The sequence below is a fragment of the Alosa pseudoharengus genome, unplaced genomic scaffold, assembly GCF_046254945.1.
Source record: "Alosa pseudoharengus isolate Yale_2024_CS ecotype anadromous, Long Island Sound unplaced genomic scaffold, YU_APseudo_1.1 YU_APseudo_1.1_scf_4, whole genome shotgun sequence".
Classification (NCBI taxonomy): domain Eukaryota; kingdom Metazoa; phylum Chordata; class Actinopteri; order Clupeiformes; family Clupeidae; genus Alosa; species Alosa pseudoharengus.
In genome coordinates, this window is record NW_027468774.1 from 22,210,749 (window position 1) to 22,235,929 (window position 25,181).

A 25,181-nucleotide genomic window follows, 5' to 3' on the forward strand; every position below is an offset into this window, starting at 1 on the left:
TTTGTTCTCATTTTACCAATCCGGGTGTAGTGTGCATACATGTACACACACACACACACACACACACACACACACACACACACTTGGAGCAATGAGCTGGGAGCCCATACACACTAGGATATCCGGAGCAGTGGGCAGCCCTTAATCCGGGGCACCCAAATTTAAACCCAAATTTAAAAAGGGGCACATTTTTAATTATATGTCAACATTATTTACACTTAAATCTGTTACAACGCCCCATATTGAAACAAAATTCCGGTTCCGGCGCCGTCAGGTGTGGCAGCCTACTCAGCAGCTCCGCTTGAATTTCCCCTGGGGATCAATAAAGTATCTATCTATCTATCTATCTATCTATCTATCTATCTATCTATTAAAATATGAGGTCAAAATGTGTCTCAGACTACCTTGGAAAGTGCTTTGAGTGATCGGATCATAGGTCTACTGCGTCCATAGACATAGACCCTTTCAAGAGAGTTCCATTATCAGCATCATAGTTGGCCCCACAAGGCTTCCGTTTTAACATTCCATATGTTATCTTAATGCAGAGGAAGTCGATTGGGAACCAAATAGAATGTTCAAGCATTGTTTTTGTTTTTATTGTTGAACCCTTTACTGATATCTATGTAATGCGTCTTGGTGATTGTTTACACTTGTATTTAGGGCTAACCACTTGTGATCGGATCACATGCATTTTAAAAACAAATGTAAATGAGAAGTAGTCTACGTGGTTTAGTGACAAACCTGGGTAGGTTAACACAGAGTAAGTGGTAAACCTTCTACAAGTCGAGCCCTATACGGTATTGTTTTTATTTGGAGAATGAAGCCAAATACAGCTCTTCTACTAGGAGGTTTACCACTTACCGAGTTAACCACTTACCAAGTTAACTTACTGAGGTATTTGGAATACCCCCATGCTCACTCCCTCGGAGGGGTTATGATAAATGGGGAACATCATCAAATTCCAAGTGGCAAATCTGGGTAGCCTAATCCAGAGAAAGTGAAGAGCCCTTTGGCTTTATTTAGTTTGAAGATGTCCCGATTAAAACAAGTGAATATTTAAAAAAAAATTTGCAAAGTTATGAAATAATATCAATAATAAAGAAGGACTTTTCATTTGACATGTTAATCAATTGGCGCAGGATTATGACACACCGTGTTCGGACACGCCCCTCAACTGACGATTCTGAATCGTTCTGAACCATAACCGGGGACTGCAGTGTGCATGTGTGCTCGCAACAGCAGCAAAGTGGCATTTCCCTCCTTATATTAATTTTTTTTTTTTTTTTTTTTTTTACAAATCAACGTTAAGAACAAATTCTGTCCTCCGTGAAGCACACGCCGAGAGGACTGCATAAGACTTATACATTTTAACTTTACCTACTACGAAGTTAGTGAATATGGTAAGTCATGCACCATTTGCTAAGTTAACGGCTAGCCAGCTAAAGATGCTTATAGCTGATGTTTGCTGTTTGATGTTGTGAAAGTGTGTACCAAATACGACAAGCTCTTGTTCGTTTATCAATAAACGAAGTAAAATAGAAATAGTTGCCTATCGTTGATAACTCCGTGAGTTAGCTAGGTAGCTCGGGCATAGCCTTCAGTTACAGGCTAGCACTGTTGCTGTGACCCTATGCTGTGACCTGTGGCTGCAAGTAACCCACGTGCTGTCAGCACTTTTGTGTACAATTTGATGGTTATGAGTTTATTTTACAGGATTACTATATATATATATATATATATATATATATATATATATATATATATATATATATATATATGTATATATATGTATGTATATATATATATATATATGTATATATAAACGAATGCAGTACTGTTTATTATTCACTACTAGCTGTATTATAAGTACAGATCGACTCACTGAGATGCTTTCCGTTAACGTTACAGACTGAACCAGAGGTGAATCCAAAAGCCTATCCGCTTGCTGACGCAACGCTGAGTAAAACAATACTGGATCTTGTACAGCAAGCTTCCAATTATAAGCAACTGCGGAAGGGGGCTAATGAAGGTAACCTTTTGTTAATGTTTTTTACAGCGTAGAGGCACATATACACAGTGGTGGAGGAAGTACTGAAACTCAGTACTTAAGTAAAAGTATAAATACACAGAGAAATATTTACTTTAGTAAAAGTAAAAGTACCACAATGACAACCCTACTTAAGTAAAAGTAAAAAGTACCTGCTTTTAAATGTACTTTTAGTATTAAAAGTAAAAGTATTTGCATAATGATTTATTCTCTTAATATCTATATTCTAAAACGAAAAATCAGTATGGGCTGTGGCATTTTAATTAAGCTAGTTTTAGGTTATACTCGACTAGATAGTTTTAAGCTAATGCAATTGTGCTTACCATCTGTGGGCCAGTTTACATTCTGACCTACAATTCTAGAGACTGTAATTCTGGTTATCTAACTAGGGTGATCTGCTGAGTAATATCATTCAGCAAAACACGAGAGCCTGAAGTTTAACGGGGTAGACAAGGGAAACGTCGGGTGGATCGTAATGCCAATTATGCTGATTGAACAGAAAAGTTGCTGAGAAAGGTGTCTTTATGATTAGGTTCAGTTTCACTTGCGCAGACGCATAGACATTGAATGAGCGCTCACATTACTACCCCCCAATTGTAGGCTATGCATCTTTATTTGATCACACAATTATGGAATATTTCCTAATCTGGAAAATGTTACGTTCCGGTTCATTAATAGTCTACCATTCATTTGTGCCGCAAATGATCAGACGTGTGACAGAAGCATGGGCATAGCCTGTAACTTCGCTGATCCGCGGATAGCAATCTCATCGGAGAGGAGGCCCTAACGCTGCAGATAACAGAGAAAGGCACAGAACACAGTTGCATGTACAGTGTAGCCATGGGTCTGGTGAATATAGCCTACCGAATGCAGATGGCTACAAGCTCACGCTTTGCCTGGTCTAGACTAGAAGCTTATGTTTCTAAGAATGCACGTAGCGCTCCAGAATCTTTGGTAGCAACCCCGCCCCCTGGTAAAACAAACGTGTTTGTCAGAGAGAAAAAAAAAACTGATCATAAAATGTATCATAAAAAGGAACGATGGTGTTGTAGAAATGTAGCGGAGTAAAAGTACAGATAATTGCTGTAAAATGTAACGAAGTAAAAATCAAAAGCATGCACTATAAATTTTACTTAAGTAAAGTACAAATATGTGGAAAATTTACTTAAGTAGGCCTACAGTAACGAAGTATTTGTACTTCGTTACATTCCACCAATACAACACAGCTTTGGTTGTAACACTAACCGCAATCTCCAAGTTATCCTAATCTTTATACATTGTCCACACAGCCACCAAAACCTTGAACCGAGGTATTTCGGAGTTCATTGTGATGGCTGCAGATGCTGAACCACTGGAGATAATTCTTCACCTGCCACTATTGTGTGAGGATAAGAACGTCCCGTATGTATTCGTGCGCTCGAAACAGGCTCTGGGACGAGCCTGTGGAGTCTCCCGACCAGTCATCGCCACATCTGTTACCATTAAGGAGGGTTCACAGCTCAAACCCCAGATTCAGTCCGTGCAAATGGCCATTGAGAGGCTGCTGGTCTGAATCAGAAGTCATGATGAAAGCATGATGTGGACATACAGCGTGAAATAGCTATGATGAGTTCAATGTGTGTCCTTTGCATGGCAGAGGAACCCTTTTTTTTTTTTTGCTCTAAAAGGCAAGTTATTTTACTATCCTCTCTGGTTTATCTGCAACTTTTTTTTATTTAACTTTCACGTTTTAGTGTAGTTTTTCTTAAGCTTTGATCATGCTCATACCACATTGTTAAGCCTGTGAACTTTTTTTGTAAAGAGTTAAGATAAACATTTTGTTCATGGTAGTACTTTCAGTGTGATTCTTACAATGTACTGGTTATGTGCTTGCAAAATTGATTTTATTTGAAGACAGAACAGCTCATGACATCTTAAAACATGGTTCAGTATTTAATATATTAACACACATATTCCAGGTAGATGTCTTGAGGTTTGAACATTAAACAAAACAGATTCATATACACACACCCTTCACTCAAGGGTAATTACCTGATTGTCTTAAAGCACTAATATTCCAGTGATGCTAACAATACATGTAAATGGCATCTCCTTTATACTGATAAATATCAGGTGTGCCCATTAGGCAAAACTTATTGTATGCATGTACTAATTGAAGTAAATAATAAATACAAAATTAACATCACAATAGAAAATACTGTACAAAAATACTACACAAAAGACTACAGATTAAGTTACAATAATACACAAATGGACGCTACAAAACAAAGCCCTAAGGGCACATGATCACATCACATGTTATACTCAAGAGCAGAATGGGACGACACAGTCTACAATCACAAAAAACACACTGCACACATGGGCGAGTGTTTCTTCGACTCCCACCTTTGGATAATGGAATGAATCCACCGGAAAAGGCATATGTGCATGGACCCTTCCACAAGGGTATGTTTTAGCAACCACCCGTGTGTAAGGAGTTGGTGCCTCTTACCGACACACAAATTCACGGGTGCAACACCAATCGTCGTCTTGCTCTGACCACAGCGAGCGAAGTGCTGGCAGAATTTGCCCCTGCATGTGACCGCAAATTTGAAGTGTTCAGTCAACGTCTGGGAACTCTGTCTCAGCAGCAGTCCCAGGACAACTGCCGCCCCGAGTGTCCTTCCTCAGCTGCATCGACACGCAGCTTAGCCAGCTCCGGCTGGTGGGCATCTCCCCTACAATCTCCCAGCTGTCTGTTTCCTCAGAGTACCGCTCGATTGTATCGTGGTACCTGCCAAACAGACAGATGAACTCTATGACGTAAGCAATATGTAGCTTCTCATGCAGTTCAGAAATGGAGATGAATGCCAGCAAAAGGGGCTGTTTCTCTCTATTATTATTATTATTACATGTATCAGTATACCTCCACATTTAGTTTTAACTAATGACTTTGGGCAGCCGTGGCCTACTGGTTAGCGCTTCAGACTTGTAACCGGAGGGTTGCCGGCAAGGCACCTAACCCCTCACTGCTCCCCGAGCGCCGCTGTTGTTGCAGGCAGCTCACTGCGCCGGGATTAGTGTGTGCTTCACCTCACTGTGTGCTGAGTGTGTTTCACTAATTCACGGATTGGGATAAATGCAGAGACCAAATTTCCCTCACGGGATCAAAAGAGTATATACTTACTACTACTTACTTACTTAATTTTCTGCCAACATGCAACCATGTTTTCTAAACTGAAAGCAGCTTTGGATTCAAATATATGCACTTAAACTACAGAAACCTGGATGTCTATTATTTTTCATTAAACTGAAATATACATTGGAGTGTTGAAAATGTGTTACCTACCTATCCCAACCCTCCTCTCCCCCTAGAACATAAATCTTCCCGTCCACTACAGCCACACCAGGTCGGTACCGCCGCTCCTTCATTGGGGCACACATGGTCCACTGATTGGTCTTGGGATCGTAGCACTCCACCTTGTCTGTGTTCTCTGTGGAAGCATGCCAACCCCCTGTGTGCAAAGGGCAGTGAAAAAGTGCCACAGAATGAGCAAAAACAGGCCGCGAAACAATCTGACGTGATTGTGGACAAACATAACATAGAGGAGAAGAAAAAGTATTTACACAACCTCACCGGAAATAAATCCTAAAATATAGATACAGAATTACTTTTCACATTCAGTAGTATTTGGATCAACTCCACAAAGTCTAATGATCTGGTTAACTCATAAATCTGTCTATTTATTTATTATTCTTTCTGGGAGAAATAAGCTAACAAATCTGAATACAAGTTAAACTGATTTGAGCAGAGAGTCGTGTAAAGTTACAGGAATGTATGATATTTTTCTAATGTGGTCCAAAAAAAATATTAGTACAAGTCAAGTACTGATAACTGGAAGTTAGTGAAAGATGTGACAATTATCCAACTCACCTATAACATAGATCTTGCCCTTCAGGGTGCAGGCAGCCGACCCTGAGCGAGCGATCTGCATGGGGGCTACCTCTGTCCACGCACAAGTTTTTGGGTTGTACGCCTGTGCAAGATCTGTGCCATCTCCATCCTCAAGAACAGCTCCACCTAGTTATGGGAAAGAATAAAAAAGTTATTTAGTTCAATGGGTCAGTGTTTTCTTTTTTTTGTTGGATAAAAAAAAATACAGGAAGGCAAAAATCATCAAAATTAAAAGTGCTTATGTATCAGTATCAGATCGTATGTATGTATCAGATCAGACTATATCACAGTAAATACAGCTCTGGAAATATTAAGAGACCCCTGCACATTTTTCTGATCCATTGAAATGCCATCATACAGTTGCTGAGTGACATTTGAATGAGTTGACAATCATATTCAAATTTGCACTGTTCTCTTCATTGTGAATACGACCTTCAAATCATTCGAATGTCACTCAGCAACCATAGGATGACATCAGAAAAATGTGCAGTGGTCTCTTAATTTTTTCAAGAACTGTGAGTTAGGAGTTACTCTAAGCAGATTAGCAAGCAATGCAATGACCTGTGACATAAAGAAGACCATCTAATGCTACCACAGCAGGGCTGGTGACTGCCATCTTGACTGATTCCATGAACTGCCAGCTGTTGGTGTGGGGATTGTAGCACTCCACTGTGTCTAGGCGAGAGCGGCCCTCCCAGCCCCCCACAGCAAACACATATCCATCCAGCATGACTAGACCTGTGGGAGAGAGAAGGGGACATCTTGCTCAAGAAAAGGAAATCATCACCAAATCATGTACTCTATAAGAACTAATTATTTAATGAAGATTACCTAAACTATCCAACTCAAATCCTTTTCCACCTGCATGCATGACAGTGGCTGTAAAGTGTCTTTATGGGATAAACTTGCTCTATATAACAAACTGTTGGATCTTTAAAAATATAACTTTCACTGTTACTGATTCAGCAAAACTCATTTTGAAAGCAGTGTCGATGACCACATATACTGTTATTCTACTATCTTTGCATCATTTTGCTCACAGTGTTGGTTATTCTGTGCACATTGCAGAACAAGTTCTGCAGGGGGGGCAGAGACAAATAATTGTGCTCTCATGTAATATTCTCACCCAGTTCTGAGCGTGCTACATTCATTGGGGCCATCTCCTGCCATGAGTCAAAGCAGGGGTCATAGCGCCACATCTCACGGCTGGCTGAGCCATCTGGGAACTCCCCTCCTGCTAGATATAACATGGAGCCTGTGGAGAGAAGCAAATACCAATAGATAAAATTATTAGGTCATGTTATAAATCCTCTCCCTACAATAACATTTCCAACATTTTCTGCTCCGTCGACAAGACCTACTACCCCATCACCATTGTAATAGCGTCTATCAATGGCCCAACACTAAAACAAGTGGGTTAGATAAAACCTGATAGCATCACGTTTGGAGCTGTTCGGAGTGTCTCACCTGAAACAACTAAACCGTGTTTGCTGACAGCAAATGGAAGACAAGCAAGGCTCTTCCACTGGTTGGTCAGGGGGTCAAAGCTCTCCACACTTCGTAGAACCACCTTGTCGTCCTCCCCACCAACTGTCACAATGACTTCAGCTGTGCCTGTCAGGTACAGTTGCGTATGATGAGAGACAAGATCAATCCACCGTATATTTCAAAGATATTAATCTGGATGATAGTATGGGAAGTATTGCCTGCTGTATTCTCCTTATAGCCATATGGAAAGAATAAAAGGAGGCATCAAGTTGATATAATCATTAAGCATTTTTTATAACACGTATAACCATATGAAAGTTTAAAAAGTGCAAACTTTGAAAATGTACAAAACCGTCAAATGTGATTGTGAGTAGTGTAATGTTACATCTAATTAAATAGTTGCCAATACAAACACCAGAGATATTTGCTGACCGTCTGGAAACAGAAGGTGCGGGGTGGTACCTGTGGAGCGGCGAGGCCGAGCCCTGGGGCCGTAGAGCTCCCCTCTGCGGTCCTGCAGCAGCATGTAATCCTTGGCCTCGGAGATGAGCCTCTGGCACTTGAGGGACTCCTTGACCACATCCAGGGACTCAATGACGTCATGGATGTAGTACGGGCTTATGAGGGGCATGCGGATGTGTTCAAGCACCTGTTGTATACAAAAGCAAATGTAATTGTATACACATAATTGAATATTAAAGGTGCTCTAAGCAATGCTGGGTAACATTAACCTGACTCCGCCAGATGGATTGCTTCGCATTTGCTCCGCATATCCATCTGGGAACTTTCCGTTGGAGAATTTGGGAAGGGGCGAAAATATTGGTTAGCTGATTGGATAAACCATCTGTCTATCACCACCTATGTTGGTGATAGACGGGCCAAATCAACCAATCAGATCAACGAAGCGTTCTTCGAATGGCATCTTTTAACATACAAGTTAGGTAAGTAGCTAACGTTAACGTTTTTAAACTTACGATTTGTATGTGACATGAACCTCATCAACGACAATCCCCACCAAGTTTTTATGGTAGGCTACACTTCTGAAGAAAGCTTATTCCTTCTCGTTAAGTAACTAAGATTCAGGGCTACCAAATACTAACTGGAATTGGCCGTGGAGGATATCTGTGTCCTTCATTACTCCCAGCTACATTGCAGAGACTCCTAGCTTCCCCAGGAATACTTGAATATTCGGATAAAACTTCAGAGACAGCTATGCTCATCTCATCCGTGGAAGTCGCCATGTTGTTTAGATTGAACAGTAGCTTCTCGTTGCGTCACACCTAAACCCGACTCAAAACCAACGATGATTGGACGTTCGTTTGGCGAACTGCTCCAAATTTTCTCTATCGGAGAGATGCCAGACTGATCTGCGAGTGAAAATCTGAAGCTCACGAGATCAGGACTACTTCCTCCCCCTCCTTCCTGTGCAATTGAAACTCTCCTAAACGCGCATCTTGTCGGTGATTTGCTGGAACAGTTTGTTATGTTTTTATCATTTTTTAAACATTTTTTTACAGAGTATTCAGAACACAGGCAGCTAGCGGATGGTGAGGTGATGTTTGCTGTAAGTGACAAAAAATGTTTTAGCCTACAAAACGTCTGACACCGCTTAGAGCACCTTTAATGTGTGTATTTACATAAAACAACAAACTCCTCTGCATCATCTTTGTAGGGCTTCAAAGGATTGTTGAATATTTGCTGTTGACAGTGATCCATTTAATTCGCATAACAACAAACCTTTAAAATTTATGTATTTCCCAAATTCACAGTTTTTAACGACTTTGAGTCTAAATTGACAATAATAACAGTAACCAAAAACATATTCAAACGGATTCTGTAAGGAGAATCAATTAGTTAGATTCAGGGTAAACAGATGGGCCTTATTCAATCAACCAACCAATCATGCAGTACTAATAACCATGCTGAAACATGATCCATATTCATAGCAGAGAACAATGCCCATGTCATGTACAACAACAATAACTTTGCCTGGGCAGTCTGGACAGCTGTGCCCCCTTCTGAGAGGACCCACCCTCTCAACTGATCTAGATGGATTTCAGAGCTTAGCATCTGAATCCCCGACATTTCGAGGCACCTCGTGCCGATACAGAGTAAACCAGGCCAGGCTCTTCTGTAGGCTTAAGGCCAACAGGACTCACAACTAATACTATTTCAAAAGGGTCATTGTATTACATTAACAATACTGTTTTCTCACTTTGACAAATAAATTGAAACTCAGACCAAATTCTGAGTTTGTGTCAGTCACTCACTTTTTCAAAGCTCTGTCTCCGAGACGTGCTCTTGTTTAGCCAGAGCATTGCTGCCTCAAACACCGTTTCCTCTTTTGGCACGTTCAGGTGGTCGCTGGAGATAATCTCGGTCAGTTTGTCAGCGCACAGAGACAGGAACTCCTCCTGTTGGCATGGGCAGATTTATGTAACGTAAACACACAGCAGCTCCAAATGAGGAAACAAACAAACAGAAAAAAATCAGTTAAACTGTGTAGGCCTCCTCGATCCCACCTGCTGGCAGACGGTGCTGAAGTGCTGCTGGATGTACTCCATGCTGCGGCGCTCCAGCTCGTGACAGGAGTGCGCCTCGGCGAAACAGTGGATGCCCACACAGTTGATCTCGTCCATCTGGCGCTCCATGAAGCGGCAGCAGGCCTCACGCACTGCCATCACGTCCAGGAGGTTGGCGGCGGCCAGGAGGGCCTGTACGTTGGCTTTGGAAATGACCACCTCGGCCGTGTAGGCGTAGCTCACCAGCATGCCAATCATCTGCGGCTCCACACCGTTGATGGCCACACGCTCCTGACGCGACTCCATCAGATCAGTGGAAAACATGGCCTGCCAGGGATAGTTGCCATAGCATCACTGCATGGACTTCATGATGGTTGTTTATTCTTAAAAGGTGACTGTGGCACTATAATATATAGGACACAAGACTTGGAAAAGACTTCTAGTATTTTGATGTTTTTTAGTTGTGATCATTACTGTGCTTAGATGAAATGCCTTTCATAATATGGCAAAAATGATGACAAAAAACTGATTAAACTGAACTAACTAAAATATTACCAATCTGACATGATGAAGCCTTCAAAATGGGTTATTCTCCTACAGATAGCTACCAAAATCTCCAATCTATCTCAAATATGTAGGATATCATCTTTGAATGATTCATGAAGCACTAATATCTCATTAGGCAATGGTAGAGCTATGCTTTGCTGATCAAGAGGGGTGGGGGTTGATTTCACATTAGCAAAGACACTAAATGCTCACGTCTCAATAGTCAAGATGTTGTTTTGTCCTCACTGGAGCGCCTTACCTGAAAATAGGAGCTAAAAGAGGCAAGCACGATGCGATGGCAGGGAAACTCCTGTCCTCCGCAGCACAGTGTCACATCACAAAAGGCATTATTCAGGCGCAGACTGTTGAGGCCCTCCAGCACCTTGTTGGGATGGCGTGCCTCTACAAACACGTATTCCTCACTGTCCAAGGAGGCGAGGGGAAAACCGGATTCCTCCAGAACAGGAGATGGAGGAAGAGTTGCCGTAGCAGGGGAAGTGGGCGATACGTTCACAACCATTATTTCCATTTTTCTGATCACTGTTCTGTCACTGGTTAAGTAATAGGGATAATAGAATTATTCACCTAATCAAAAACATCTTTACACAGTAGGCTGCAACACAGTGATGTTAAACAATAAATATATACAAATTACTCGTAAGGGATTTAAGCGAAGCAAAAACAATGAATACAACGAGCGTATTGCATGTGTAGCCTATGTAGTAGTGACAGTATCACCGACATCGACTGTGACAGCCAGACGACTGGGAATCGCTGGGAAACATGATGGGTATCAAATATCACTATTGACTATCATTTCGCCTCCATACTATTTCCATGGTGAAAAAGAATAATCTTACCACTGTGTGTTTGAGGTGAAATAAAGACCCCGTTACTGATGTCGATGAATCAACAATGATGAACCTTACACCTTTGAAAATGTTTTTGATAAGGGGTGGACATTACCTCTTACAGATGGTTCATGTTCTTCCAGATCCAGTGTTTTCGTCAATGCAGCGGACACCTTAAACCCATAAATCTAGACAAGCAAATCACAAAGGCATCGTGGTAAAGAACCTGATGGCAAAACCACCTGTTGAACATTTTTCAGCAGTCAAATCTTCTAATTTCTGTCAGTGTCGACCTCAGATTGTTTATGCGGAGTCGTGACGCCATGTCTTCTTCTCTGAATTTCTCTAAGACATCATCTACGAAAAATGACATGTGACCGCCCCCTGTTGGAGTTTTATAGAACTCGCCTGTCACCAGGCAAATAAACCACCACCAGATTCATCGTCTGCCTTTGGTGATAACCATACTCCTCAGGTACACGTGCAAGACAAAAAAGTCATACAATTCCTTTATTTGCAAGGTTAATAATAGATGAAAAAGACATCACTCACAAGAACCTTTTACATATTCTAATGATACAGCAGAGAGAGATGGATTTAATATAGACATTTATATTTGGTGATCATCCTTTATGAATATGCATTTATAATTTCTTCATGATTTATCATCATTTTGGTTTTATACGTGTTGTCATAAAAGCAGTCGCCCAAGTCACTCAATTCTTCGTGGTCCCTTAATCACCCTAATGCAACTACTTACAAATTCAACACCAGAAAACATGAATAAAGCTTTAATTCAATTTAGTTTGTTTTATAACAGGTTGTGAATGTGTGCTTCTCCTACTGAAGTATGATGTTGCTATTCAGTTCAATGTTTTCTTTTCTCCTCTTCATGCTACTTCACAGGAACGTGTCTTTCAGAATTCCAGGGTGGTCCAAAACTGCCTTGTGTCTTGCTGCCGCCTCCAGAATCTTCTTGCGGGGGCCCAGCTGGATGCGAATGCCCCTAAGATCCTCATCTGCACACAGCATGAGGGCATCCAGGTCAAGCTTCTCACGGACAAATATGGGCGCAAAGTCCATAAGGCTGATGGAGGACAGGAATGCATCCAGCGGAGTCGTCTCCTCGTCAAGGTCATCCAATCCGATCTCCTCCTGGTTCCAAGGGACACTTCCCTCTGCTGCGAAACCACCACCGTCATCTTCCTCTGTCTCAAACACCTCCTTGTGGATCAGAGTTGCCAGGTCATCCCCCATGGGACCTTCCCAGTCTCCACTGGGAAGGTCCTCGGGCTCCACTCCCATCTCCATGGAGAAGTTCTTGCGGAACACCATTTTGCCCAGGCCTGGCCTCTGGAAGATGGACTCATGTACTCCATCGTCCTCATCCTCATTGGGATCACCAATTCCGGTCTCGCCCTCATCTTCATCCTGCTCATTGAACATGTCAGCAAATTCAGGCTTCTCTGTGGAGCCGTTCTGTTTCATGAAGATCACATTGCTGTCCCCCTGCCTCTCCACCATTCCCGTGTCTTTCTTTCCAAGCTTTCGCTGTAGGGTTCCTTTCATTCTTGCTGTGAGAGAGCCAGACTTGTCTGAGGCGATGAGCTTGGAGAATTGATCGTTGACGCCACTGATGGAACCCATGTTGTTTGAGGATGCCGTGCTGGGCTCTGGCGCTATACTGCCACGGTACCTCTTGTCCATCTTGGACTGGTGCTTCTTCTTTACTTTCTCGCATCTTTTCACACGCTCTTGAGCCTCCTTGGTGGCACGCTTCTTCAGGGTCTCCACCTTTTTGGCATTCTTGTTGGTTTGCTGGGAGGCGGCGCCGTCCAGAAAGCTCACACACTGCATGTGGTCTCGTGAGGCGGCCACATCCATAGCTGTGTGAAATTCATTGTCTAGGGCGAAGATGTTGGCACCGAAGGTCACCAGGAAGCTGATGATTGCCAGGTGACCATTGGTGGCGGCATGGTGAAGTGGAGTGTTACCCCAGATGTCGCTTCTGTCAGGATCCCCTCTAAGAATATTTGATAAAAAATAAACACCACTGTTAGATACTGTACAATCATTTAGTCATTCATGATTTTATACTGCAATAACCTTAAATGAACAAAATGACAAATGAATCCCAATGTTATACTCATTATGTATTGAAATGAATATGGAAATATATAGAAGCCATACGACTGGTTTGAGTATGGATGTGGATTAGACCAGACATAGGAGCATATTGTTTTGGTCAACACCTGACTGTATTCAGTGACAGGTGATGAGCCATCTGGTGGCTGGTTAATAGATGAACCATTAAAAACTAGTCCTTGCATATGCACACACCCGGGATCTATAAAACTCTTGATTGCTCTATCTGTGTCACAGCTTATCTCAGTTTCCAATACGTGCTGCTGACGTTATTCCTCTGTTGCTAGGGTCAACACCAAACTCGATAAAAGTTAATGATATATATATATATGCATGATAATTACAAATGACTATATAAACAAAAAAAAACTGTTATAGCATATTTATGGTGTAACAGCTGTGAGTTTTATAGGCAACACAGTCAGAAGACTGCTAGGAAATGAAGGGTGATCCTTTACATAATACTGTGGTCTAATTATTTTGGCCAGATTTGGGCATTTCCTCATGGGAACACTAAAGCAGACTGCTCACATTGACAAAATGTAATAATATTTACCAATAGAATGCATACAAACCAAACTCAAATGGCAGACATGAGACATGAGACAGAATCTGGAGTTTTGTATGGGGCGAGGGCTTTCCAGAAAGCCTTGCATGATAGTGGTTTTATAGATCAACTGGAATGTCGCTCAGAATCTTGCTTAATCAGAGAAAGCATCATAAACCTAACCTTTGATCTATATGAACATCTTAACAAACAGCAAATTCCAAATCTGCCCATGTCTTGTACCCCAGATAATATGAGATGCCCGTAGTACCCTAATCCTAAAGGCTGAAATTCTGAAACCTCATTTTGACATCTCTGAATTTCTGATTCTGACTAAACCAAAAATGACTTGAATAACAGCAGCCAATAACCTTGTCTGAGAAAATGTGTGTTTACAGTAGACCTATGGTAAACTGGTGTAACTCTGCATAGAATAACTTTTTTTTTTCATGATTTTCGTTTTTTAATAATTTTTGTTTTAATAAAAATACTGAAAATTACAATCTTAGAGAAAGGGTTACAGTTCCACGGTTAAGAATGGAAATTAACCCAACTCCATTGTAATTTGGTTATATTTAGCCTACTTCCTGCTTTAGCCTTTTCAAATCTATAATTCATCTTCACTCACCTCCTACTGCAAATTAGTTGTAAAGCCTCTAAATTTCCATGGTAGGCAGCCCATAAAGTTGGTGTCATTCCATCTTCGTCTGGAGTGTTGAGATCTTGTGTGGTAGCTTCTTTCAGAAGTTCAAGATAATTATCAATGGCTGCCTTATGATATCTTGACATTTTGTCAAAACCTTTCTCAGACAGAAAATACAAAAACAAAAATGAGTTAAAAGGCCCGTCTTAGCTGGGCATATTTGGTAGTGCTGCTCTGGTGTCAGGCTGAAAAAAGAAGCCTAGTGAATTGTCAGGGAGGGACATGACCACAAGTCATAAAGCAAAAGCAAAGTTCAGTTCGCTGTGGACTGGGAGCGCCTCATGGGGTGCAGGCTATGCAAATTATGGTAGGCCTATACAACATGTGAAATATGCTGCTAATAATGAAACAAACAAAATGTTAGTATATAAAAGTGAACATAGACACTGACATAGCTGTCATTCTTGGCAAATGGTCATATGAAGGTGGTAACCTCGCAAAACAAAATGCGGGGTGGCAAATAGGCTATGTCGGCTATTATTACTCATGTGATGAACAACAGGATATGACTGCACAATATGAATTAGTTCAAGTTAGACAGGTAGGGTCTCGCGCCAACTACTCAAGGCCGTGCGGGTGCGTTAGTTTTGGGCAATGTAACAGTAGGCTATGTCAGACTGTAACATATGAATTAATCATATCTTCAAAATCACACACACACACACAAAAAAAAACAAACATTTGTTTCCACTATAAATAAGGGTCAGGGAACATGATATGCTTTACCACATCAGTAAGCCACTCTAAAAAATAATAATTAAAAAACAGTGTTGATTAAAGAGAGATATTAACCAGAGACTTTCTAATGTGGAGACACAGCACTCAAAAAATACTCCATAGAAATGCATGGGGCTAGTTTGTCACGCCAATATGGCCGTTGTCTACACATATCCCACCCCTTCCTCGGCAAAACGTCGACATGTGAATACATTGAGCCAGTCATGTGGTGTGATGTGAATACATTGAGCCAATCATATGGTGTGTTGTGAAGACATCGTGCCAATCATGTGTTGTAATCTCGCCGCTGGAGCAAGATTGGTGTCTTGAAGCCTTGCGCACGCGCATTTCTGCCGAAATGGATGCCCTACGAGTGCCCAAAAAGCGTTGTCAAATGGCCGCCGAGTGGAGGGACTTGCCTAAAAGGACTTTGTATTAACTCAGCTCCTACTTCCTGAGAGTCAAGTGACTAGAGATACAAAGGGCCAAAGGGCGTGTCCAGAAGGATTTTCATCAGAGGGGGACAGTGAACTCAGGGACAGACCATATTTCAAGATATTTAATATATATATTTTTAATTTAACAAATAGCATGTGGTGAGATGCATTAGAAATAGTTCTTTGCAAGTTAAAACATAAATATTAGATTTTTATTACTTATATACTTACTTATTTAATACCATTAATCCTGCCTCTGCGTCATCTACTCTTGCCCCTTCAACAGAAATCTGTGAGAAGTTCCTCAACTTCTTCATCGATAAAATTGACAAAATAAAAACTCAAATCTCACCTCCAGATTCGGATCCCTCAGTGATAGAACTTTCACCTAGCTGCCTCCAACAGTTTCAGGCTATATCTTCCTCCCAGCTTTCTAAGGTGGTCTCCCATATGAAATCTACATCCTGCCACTTAGATGTTTTACCTGCACGCCTTTTTAAAGAAGTTTTTACCATCATCTGCCCTCTTGTATTGGCCATAATTAATCACTCACTAACCAATGGAGTGGTCCCCTCAGGTTTTAAACGTGCAATTGTGCAACCTTTACTAAGAAACCTAACCTTGAGCCCAGTGACCTGAAGAATTATAGGCCTATTTCTAAATTACCTTTTCTGTCAAAGATACTAGAAAAGGTTGTCCTCTCTCAGGTTTCTTCTTATCTGAATGAGTTCAATATATGTGATAAATTCCAATCAGGTTTTAGATCTCTGCACAGCACTGAATCGGCCTTTCTTAAAGTCCAAAACGACATTCTCTTAGCAGTTGATTCTGGATCTTGCGCCCTCTTGGTGCTTCTTGATCTGAGTGCAGCATTTGACACCATTGACCATAACATCCTATTAAAACGCTTGGAGGATGAAGTTGGTCTCCAGGGTTCTGTTTTGCAATGGTTCTCTTCTTATCTTAGTGATAAATCATTTTCAGTTAGTTTAGGCAATTTCTCCTTTCCTCTGCCCTTATAAAGTGTGGTGTTCCTCAGGGTTCCATTTTGGGCCCTCTTTTATTCTCTCTTTATATGCTACCCCTTGGTAAAAAGTATAACATTCAGTATCACTGCTATGCAGATGACACTCAGTTTTACCTGCCTGTTAACACTAATGGCATTTGTTCCTTGGAGAATATTTTTAACTGTCTCAGTGACATCAAATGCTGGATGGCAAGAAATTTTCTTCAACTGAACGAAAGTAAAACTGATATAATTATTTTTGGCCCTCCAAGTGATGTTTCTATCTTGAAAAATGCACTAGGACCTCTCTCTGCAAACTGCCACAGTGAAGTAAAGAATCTTGGGGTTTTCTTTGACTCCTCTTTAAATTTTAATAAGCAAGTAAATAGTGTGGTCAAAGGCAGCTTTTTCCAGTTAAGAACCATTGCAAAACTGAAGCCCTTTTTGTCCTTCTCCGATCTTGAAACTCTTATACATGCTTTCATAACATCTAGACTAGATTATTGTAATTCACTATATGCAGGCCTGACCCACTCCACTCTCAACAGACTTCAGCTAGTTCAAAATGCAGCAGCTAGATTATTAAGTGGCTCTAAGAAACGTGAGCATATAACTCCTGTGTTGGCTATACTGCACTGGTTACCTGTGGAGTACAGAGTTAAGTTTAAAATTTTACTTTTTGTCTTCAAAGCCCTCAGTGGTTTGGCACCTAGTTACATAGGTGACCTACTAATTCCTTACAGCACTCCAAGATCACTTAGGTCTTCATCTCAGAATCTTCTCTATATCCCCAAAACACGCCTTAAAACTAAGGGTGATAGAGCCTTCTCTGTTGTTGCCCCCCAACTCTGGAATAGTCTACCTGTACATATTAAGTCCTCTCCAACCATTGACTGCTTTAAGTCTAACTTAAATACTTTAATTTTCTCCCAAGCTTTTAATCTACCTTAATACCCCCCCCCCCCACACACACACACACTCTTTATTCTTTATTTTATTTTTGACCAATTTGTTTATTATTTCAATTATGTATTTATTTTCCCCCCATGTTATGTTATTATTGTTGTTGTATGTCATTGTTTTATGTTTGTTTGTAAGCACTTTGGTTCAACTCAGTTGTTTTTAAATGTGCTATAGAAATAAAGTTGACTTGACTTGACTTGACTTACCGGTACTTTATATTTGCAACTGAAGTAAAATCTTTTTAAAAATGACTGGGGAAATGGCATTTTTGAGTGCTTGCACCACAGTCAGAGCCTATTTTAGAGTTAATAAACCATGTGGGCATAAATAAACCATGTTTCACATAGTGGAGAAGGGCTTCATTTAGTAAGCAAGCTTGAAAAAATAAGTATCAACCCCATTTTTAGACAACTTATACTTGATTATATCACAACACAAATAGCACTTGCTAAGAATGACACAGCTAGTATCATAAGTGCCAAACTCGTTTTAGGCAAATCATCTTCATTATTCCACATTTAAACTCCACTACTGTAGGGGGCAGTCAATATGTACATTGAAGTCCAATGGTTTAGCTCTAGGTAGAGTAAGACATTTAGGGAGGAAGGGCTGTTTGCTTACATGAACCCGGTAGGAAGTCTATTCATTATGGTCTGATGTCAGCGAAAGTTATCAAGTAACCTAACGCAAGACAGGAGAGGCCGTTTGACAGCTGTGCGGCACTGTTTGCACTAATAAGTACATGTAAAGTCATCCGTTTAAAATACAACATGTCAGACAATGGCGGTGTGGCTGATGGCCTTCTGTCTTACGAGACCCTCGTCCATGCAGTGGCAGGTGCAGTGGTGAGTGGGACTAACGTTACATTTTCACATCAGATTCTTGTCTGTCATAGGCTTACTTAGTTTATTTGGCATAGACCTGTTTCTGAACCATTCAGAAATTGTCAGCCATGGACCTTTACAAACCCCACTCTCTTTATTTCGCAGGGTAGCATGACTGCAATGAGCGTGTTCTTTCCCTTGGATACAGCCAGGATCAGACTGCAAGGTGAGCAACGGGAGGGGGCGTCGATTGTAGATTAGGCTACTTCGAAAGACTTTGAACGGGAACAAGGGGCCATAAATAGGGGTAATACTATACTCACACATACTTACACAATTGTTAAAGAAGTGAGTGGGCAATTGCCTATCTGGTGATGTTCTGAAATTGACATGTCATGTAAACTGTTTTAGTGGATGAAAATCGAAAATCAAAATCAACACCCTTAATCCTGGCAGAGATAGCAAAGGAGGAGGGCGTGTAAGTATCTTTTGAAGAGCTACAGTACATTGCAAGCTGTGATTACTACAGAACAGCTGTGCACACTGAACCATTTTATACATTACATAACCTCCAAGATGGCTTGTAGCCTACACAATGCACTTTGTCAGTTCGTAAGATTTTGTGTTCAAGTAATCCCAGAAAAATCATGATATTGAACTTCTAAAATGAAATGGCTGAGGCCAGCTGACCTTTTTTTCTGTCAATTTGTTCACTTTCTCTGCCTGTCACATTTATTATTGGTGGTCTTGTTATCTTGTCTTCCAGACTGTCACTGTATCGTGGATGGTTTCCTGTCATCTCTAGCCTTTGCTGCTCCAACTTTGTGTACTTTTATACGTTCAACACCCTAAAGAGAGCATTGGTGAAGGGCAGATCATGGCCTGGCAAGGACTTGCTCATGGGCATTATCTCTGGTGAGTGGGCAAATCAGTCAATGCACTCCATTCAGTATGTTGATACTCATAGTCATGAGGTCAAGCACCAATATGTTAACTGTTAGCACATCTTAGAATGGGATTGTGAATAAATGTGAATGCCACAAATATGCGGGATATCTGAAAGATGCAGGTTATACCAGTGTGGTAACTTTAAAGCAGGTGTGTCAAAGATACGGCCAGGGGGCCAGATGGACTCATCACAGAGGCGATTGCTCTAAGACTACAGGGGAAGCTCAGCCTCCTCTAAAATATCACGGAAAATCGCATCAAATAACACTATTACATTAGCTTCTAGCCCACTATTCCAACTAGAACATGCTGAAAAAATGTTCAACTTCATGGCTAGTTTGTTCAGCAATAAGGTTTTGCCGGTCATTTATCGTGATTTCGCACCCGTAATACATTGCTGTAACAACACGATCTATCAAAAAACTATGCAAAAACCCCATAGACGCTCGGCTTCACTGGCTTTCAATGGCACTACAGAGTGGGCTGATCTCAGTGCAGAAAAGCTACACGTTTATTGGACAAGCGCCACAAAATCGTCATTTCCAGGGAAGCCCGGCGTCTCTGGGAGTGAATGGGACAGTGGGATGGCCCGGACGCCGAGCTTCTGTATGATGATTGGAGGAACCGTTATAGAGGCTGGACTCTTTTTGATTGACAGCATATGTCGCGATCTGACAGGAAGTGGTTCAAGTTCAAGGCAGGGATGCGTTAACGTTAGTGTTGGCAGGTGAAGCCGAGAGACAAGGCAAGTTACAGCTCAAATTCTCATAATTTGGGAGCAATACAGTCGGTTTCTATTTGTCTTAAATAGCATACTGTAAATAAAACCGTAATGTGGAGTTACAGAGTTTGTGACTTGCTTTTGTTCCAGTTGTGTATTTAGGCTAAATTAGGTAGCGTGTGTAGGCTACATGCCATGTCTGCCATGCCAACTCTAAAGCCTACTGTTTGGGATACTTTTTGCCCTCAAAGAACAATATAGCACCTTAATAATATTAATTTAATAATTTACCATTTTTTATCAGAGCTTCCCCTGTTCCAAAGAGCAGCAATCGCCACTGGCTCATCAGTAGGTTTCATACGACCCTAGATGTTTTGGGTATGAAAAAAAGATATTCGCATGCAGTTGTCATCGACTATGTGTAATAAGCAACATCGCTAATGATATGATATAATAAATCAATTAAACCTAGCACGACAAACCATCCCCAGGAAGGAAAATGCAGAAAAGGTAAATGTGGTTTGCTGCACCGACATTACATTATGTTGGTGTAGCCATATACTCTCTATGCTGGTGACAAAGAGAAAGACTGACATGAAAGGAGAGGATATTTCAAGAAAGACAGCAGTAGATTACAGCAGTACACAATAAACTATATGCTTTGTTTACTCATCAGTTGGTGTAGTAAAGGCGTACATCATCAAACAACGATCTGATACTCGTGCAGAAAACTTTCAACATACTGGATACCCATTTGTTGATGGGAGATCCAATTAGTCCAAAGCCGATGAAAAGAGTTCTGCTCCTACCTGCGACCACACTGTTACTTAGTGCAATATCAGGTGCTCTGAGTGAGAGCGCATCGCCAATGTCAGAGACTCCTCTGTGTATTGTAAGTCAGTGTGGCAATAGAATTAGTTTGAAACCGTTGTCCTGAGGTAAAGTATTTATATTGTGTGACTTTTATAAGGAGTCAGTATGATGAAATAATGAATTTATTGAATGATGGAATGAGTATGATTTTTTACACTTCCACAGGGGCAGTGAATGTGCTCCTGACCACACCCATGTGGGTGGTGAACACTCGCCTTAAACTCCAAGGAGCCAAATTCAGGAATGAGGAACTGCAGCAGACCCACTACAGGGGCATTTTCGGTAAGTGGTATATGCCAGAGATAGCCCATAGATAGCCTTTCACTCTCATAACTATGGTGTACAGAAAATAATATTTCTCAAGATTTCATGGAAGGTGTGGCATAGCGTGTAAACTCTAGCCAGATAGCCACAGAGTGCTAAAATCTGTGTTGTCTAGTCATTGCTTCTGTGTTGTGTCTCTCATATAGATGCCTTCTCCCAGATCATTGCTAATGAGGGAGTGGGCACTCTGTGGAACGGGACACTGCCCTCCCTGGTGCTGGTCCTTAACCCTGCAGTCCAGTTCATGTTCTACGAGGCCATGAAAAGGAGGGCAGGACAAGGGGGCAGAAGGGTCTGTTTCTTTATTGTTTCTTTACCTGCTGTCTTCATTTAAGAGGCATTTAACCATCTGTCTTTAATGTGATTGTGAATTTATTTTCTATTTACTTACAGATTTCTTCCATGGAGATATTTCTCATTGGAGCCATTGCTAAGGCAATTGCAACATCAGCAACCTATCCACTTCAGACTGTCCAGGCCATCCTAAGGGTAACAGTTTTTCCCACTCATTTCCTCAGTTAACAGTTAGAGTTTGACATGTGATGAGCTGTTTTTGCTTTTATTCTCTTCAGTTTTTCAATGAGAAAAAACAAGTAGAATGGTGTCTTTTGGATATAACTTTAAATACTATAAACACCAACAACATACATGTAAGTCAACATAATTCTTTTTAATTACCTGCTGTTTCAGTTTGGCCAGTACAAAGCAGAGGGCAAAGGAGGCTTGCTTGGAAGTCTTCATAATGTGATGCATCTGCTGATGGACAGAATCAAGTAAGTGCATTCATACAATGAAGGCCTACTATCCACCCCAGCAGTACAGCTGTGCTCCTCCCTATGATGCAATTATGCCCTTCACTGTACAGTGTAAATGCCATGAAATAGTTTTCTATGTCTTATACTGCCACCTCTCTCCTCTCTTGGGCACCTTTTTTACCTGGCAGGAGACATGGAGTCTGGGGTCTCTACAAAGGTCTGGAAGCGAAGCTGCTTCAGACAGTGCTAACTGCTGCCCTCATGTTCGTTGTGTACGAGAAAATCATGACAGCAACCTTCAAGGTTATGGGCCTTAACAAGAAACTGAAGCAATGATGATCTCTCACCCATGTGCTCTCTTAAAAACTAACCACTGGCAGGCTGTTTTCTCTCCACTACCTCTTCCTTTCTGTAAGATCTCACTTCACCTCGGGACTAGTCATTGCTTCATCCTCATTGGTGACCGTAGTCACGCAATTCACTGTTGACCAGGGTGAGTGAGATGCGTTCTTGAATGTTATTCCGTAATGGGCATAACATTATTAACACCTGTCATATTTGATTTATAATATTTAAAAGATGCTCTATCTGACTAAGTGCCAGTGAGAATTTAGTAATTGGTGCCTCTTACGAAATAATCCTAATCTGATGACCGTAACAGCATAGTTTACTAAAAGGCAAATTATTGTGTGGGGGGTAATTTGAATTAGGTCAGCATGGAGCTAAGCCGGGTTGGTGGGGGCTGTTTGTTGTGTTGTTGGCACAGGGCTTAAACAAAGAATAGGGAGTTTATAGGAAGTGTGTGAAGGGTCAGAGATTTTTTTCCAACGGTACTAACTTGGCCATAACATTGCTTTGTGTCTTAACTTAGGTCTATACAGCCTATCAGCTACAATTTTAAAGATATTGCTATCTTACAACCACACAGTGACCGTTATCATTTCCTCACTGAATCACTTCCTCATTGATGATCTGATCTAGGGATAGTCTAATAATTAACAAGTGATCATACAGAGCTTTGTCTTTCTTGTCTACAGCTAATCAACCATTTATGGTGATAATTAATAGAAAGAGGACAATATGAGTTCCATTCCAACTAAAAAAAAACAAAGTTGCGTCCCTATAAGCACAGCCTTTCTTCACACAGTTGTTAGGATGATTGCAACTGTTTGTGCAGTTAATATTGTACTACAATGGTGCAGTTCCTCTGAATCCATCTAGATCGAGATGATGCAAACTAGGACTTAGTTTCAGTTTATACTGCTGGGACTGCCAACCCTTAGAGTTTTACGAAACTCTTGTGGACAGGTTTTCTTGTCTGTTCTTCTGCAAAGGACAGAATAAAGGTTGAATTTTGCGGTCAACCCCAGAAACCAATGCTGTTTTTCCTCTCCATTTTATAGCAATCACAGTAAATGTGATGGATAATCATGTTTCATCAAGATGAAGGATGATCATGTTTCATCAAGATTCCATTGGAATTATATAAAAAAAAACAATTAGCTAGTCGAACTCTGGTCTGAAGAAAATGCTAGAAAGAGTTAATGTTAACTGGATTGCAGTTATGTTCTTGTATAATAGTAGACTGGCCTCTAAACTGTCTAAACTGATTGAAGTAATAGTTTGGCAGGTGGAGATTAAATAAGACAGTGGTTAAAGCAACTGAATGTGCAATTTCATTACGCATTAAAATGGTAGTTCAACTCATTTGACATAATATTGGGCAAATGTGACTGAAAACAGCTATGTCTGTTAATGTACTGACAGAACAAGAAAGGAACAAGATTTTGCCGAAAGGGTTTGAAATAGTAGGTGGTGAGATTCATAAGCTCTGTGCAGGATCAGGACTCAATAACAGTTCCACTCTATGCAGCATTATAGAATTAGTCCATTTTACAGACACAATAGCAAATATGCAATACTTACTGTGATCATGATGGGTGACTTAAGAAGCCATATTATACTCTTCAGAATCATTTAGATTTATGCTTCCTTAAAATGCAAGTGCCTCAATACCAGGTGATGACCAGGGAAGAGCACTGTGTTCGCACTGGGGTGGCCCATGTACCCAAATTAATGTTTGTTTTTAGTGTAACTTGATCACTGGAATTGTTGGTCATTTTAACCTGTCTTATTCTCAATGTGAGTACATTTAAGAAAGTGTTATCTTTGCCAGTGTTGATACAGCATACAGGGGTATTTATCCAGAGGGTGAGTAGTTGGATAAGAAATGCATGTGTCTTGTGTTACTATAGAGGGATGACCAAAGGTAGGCTCAGGGTGTCATTGTTGTACATGTACGGACACATCAGAACTGTAACATATACATCTTGTCATTCTACTTAAGAGGGCGGCATCTTTGTCTGAATGTGTTGTACTTTTTTGCCAATGAAAATAACAAACAACAAAGCTTAATATCTGTTAATTTAAATGATTCTCTCTTTGGTCTTCCATTGTGTGTTTCTGACTGCTCCTCTCGTGTGTCACTACTGATGTTTTGACACTCTGTCAAACGATTTTGTTGTAAGCATAACGGTCTGGGTCATTCTGTAACCTTTTGTAATTTGTAACATTTGTATAATTTATGATTGTTTACAGTACTGTTTACATCCTCATGGAGAAATTCTAAGGCACTTCTGTTTTCGGCCCCTGCTTTGATTATCTTTATTCTTAAACACTTTTGTCTTTGATTTGTAAGTATTTATGAAATGTAATGCTTTTGAACTGCCCTGTATATTGACACCTTCCCAATATGGGCAATAAATAATAGTAAAACACATAACTGGAGTAATATCTTTGTGTTTATCATGACTGCCATCATGGCTGAGTT

General features: G+C 40.8%; 4 protein-coding genes across 5 annotated transcripts; 2 read left to right on the top strand and 2 right to left on the bottom strand.

Moving 5' to 3' along the window:
• The first annotated feature begins 1,204 nt into the window (after window positions 1-1,204).
• On the top strand, window positions 1,205-3,876 carry LOC143101999 (NHP2-like protein 1). The gene is made up of 3 exons (XM_076265326.1): window positions 1,205-1,400; window positions 1,909-2,029; window positions 3,337-3,876. The coding sequence occupies exons 1-3, from the start codon at window positions 1,398-1,400 to the stop codon at window positions 3,597-3,599; spliced, it is 387 nt and encodes a 128-aa protein (XP_076121441.1). The 5' UTR covers window positions 1,205-1,397; the 3' UTR covers window positions 3,600-3,876.
• LOC143101998 (kelch-like protein 24) lies at window positions 3,861-11,714 on the bottom strand. Of its 2 annotated transcripts, XM_076265324.1 has the most exons (12): window positions 11,682-11,714; window positions 11,504-11,576; window positions 10,797-11,088; window positions 9,992-10,318; window positions 9,740-9,883; window positions 7,932-8,118; window positions 7,449-7,595; window positions 7,108-7,236; window positions 6,543-6,719; window positions 5,961-6,107; window positions 5,376-5,541; window positions 3,861-4,820 (listed from the first exon to the last, which is right to left on the bottom strand). In XM_076265324.1, the coding sequence occupies exons 3-12, from the start codon at window positions 11,064-11,066 to the stop codon at window positions 4,646-4,648; spliced, it is 1,869 nt and encodes a 622-aa protein (XP_076121439.1). In that variant the 5' UTR covers window positions 11,067-11,088; window positions 11,504-11,576; window positions 11,682-11,714; the 3' UTR covers window positions 3,861-4,645. The 2 variants fall into 2 exon arrangements, with proteins under 2 accessions (XP_076121439.1, XP_076121438.1); XM_076265323.1 differs by having other exon boundaries at window positions 11,504-11,705.
• A 364-nt stretch (window positions 11,715-12,078) lies between these two features.
• anks4b (ankyrin repeat and sterile alpha motif domain containing 4B) lies at window positions 12,079-14,869 on the bottom strand. The gene is made up of 2 exons (XM_076266843.1): window positions 14,709-14,869; window positions 12,079-13,411 (listed from the first exon to the last, which is right to left on the bottom strand). The coding sequence occupies exons 1-2, from the start codon at window positions 14,867-14,869 to the stop codon at window positions 12,289-12,291; spliced, it is 1,284 nt and encodes a 427-aa protein (XP_076122958.1). The 3' UTR covers window positions 12,079-12,288.
• Window positions 14,870-18,510: 3,641 nt separating this feature from the next.
• Window positions 18,511-25,181, top strand: slc25a17l (solute carrier family 25 member 17-like). Its single transcript, XM_076265327.1, has 9 exons — window positions 18,511-18,751; window positions 18,896-18,956; window positions 19,142-19,208; window positions 19,497-19,645; window positions 21,438-21,554; window positions 21,743-21,888; window positions 21,990-22,085; window positions 22,287-22,369; window positions 22,540-25,181. The coding sequence occupies exons 1-9, from the start codon at window positions 18,677-18,679 to the stop codon at window positions 22,685-22,687; spliced, it is 942 nt and encodes a 313-aa protein (XP_076121442.1). The 5' UTR covers window positions 18,511-18,676; the 3' UTR covers window positions 22,688-25,181.

What these genes read in the sequence shown, in the direction of transcription:
- LOC143101999 (XM_076265326.1), top strand. An exon ending in GCGGAAGGGGGCTAATGAAG is followed by an intron (nt 2,030 to 3,336) that starts GTAACCTTTTGT and finishes TTGTCCACACAG; the next exon opens with CCACCAAAACCTTGAACCGA.
- LOC143101998 (XM_076265324.1), bottom strand. Translation starts at nt 11,066, where the DNA reads ATGGAAATAATGGTTGTGAACGTATCGCCCACTTCCCCTGCTACGGCA. An exon ending in CTTTTAGCTCCTATTTTCAG is followed by an intron (nt 10,319 to 10,796) that starts GTAAGGCGCTCC and finishes TATCCCTGGCAG; the next exon opens with GCCATGTTTTCCACTGATCT. An exon ending in TCGGCCTCGCCGCTCCACAG is followed by an intron (nt 7,596 to 7,931) that starts GTACCACCCCGC and finishes TGTACCTGACAG; the next exon opens with GCACAGCTGAAGTCATTGTG.
- anks4b (XM_076266843.1), bottom strand. Translation starts at nt 14,869, where the DNA reads ATGTCAAGATATCATAAGGCAGCCATTGATAATTATCTTGAACTTCTG. An exon ending in CAACTAATTTGCAGTAGGAG is followed by an intron (nt 13,412 to 14,708) that starts GTGAGTGAAGAT and finishes AAATATTCTTAG; the next exon opens with AGGGGATCCTGACAGAAGCG.
- slc25a17l (XM_076265327.1), top strand. Translation starts at nt 18,677, where the DNA reads ATGTCAGACAATGGCGGTGTGGCTGATGGCCTTCTGTCTTACGAGACC. An exon ending in CAGGACAAGGGGGCAGAAGG is followed by an intron (nt 21,889 to 21,989) that starts GTCTGTTTCTTT and finishes ATTTACTTACAG; the next exon opens with ATTTCTTCCATGGAGATATT. An exon ending in CTGCTGATGGACAGAATCAA is followed by an intron (nt 22,370 to 22,539) that starts GTAAGTGCATTC and finishes TTTACCTGGCAG; the next exon opens with GAGACATGGAGTCTGGGGTC.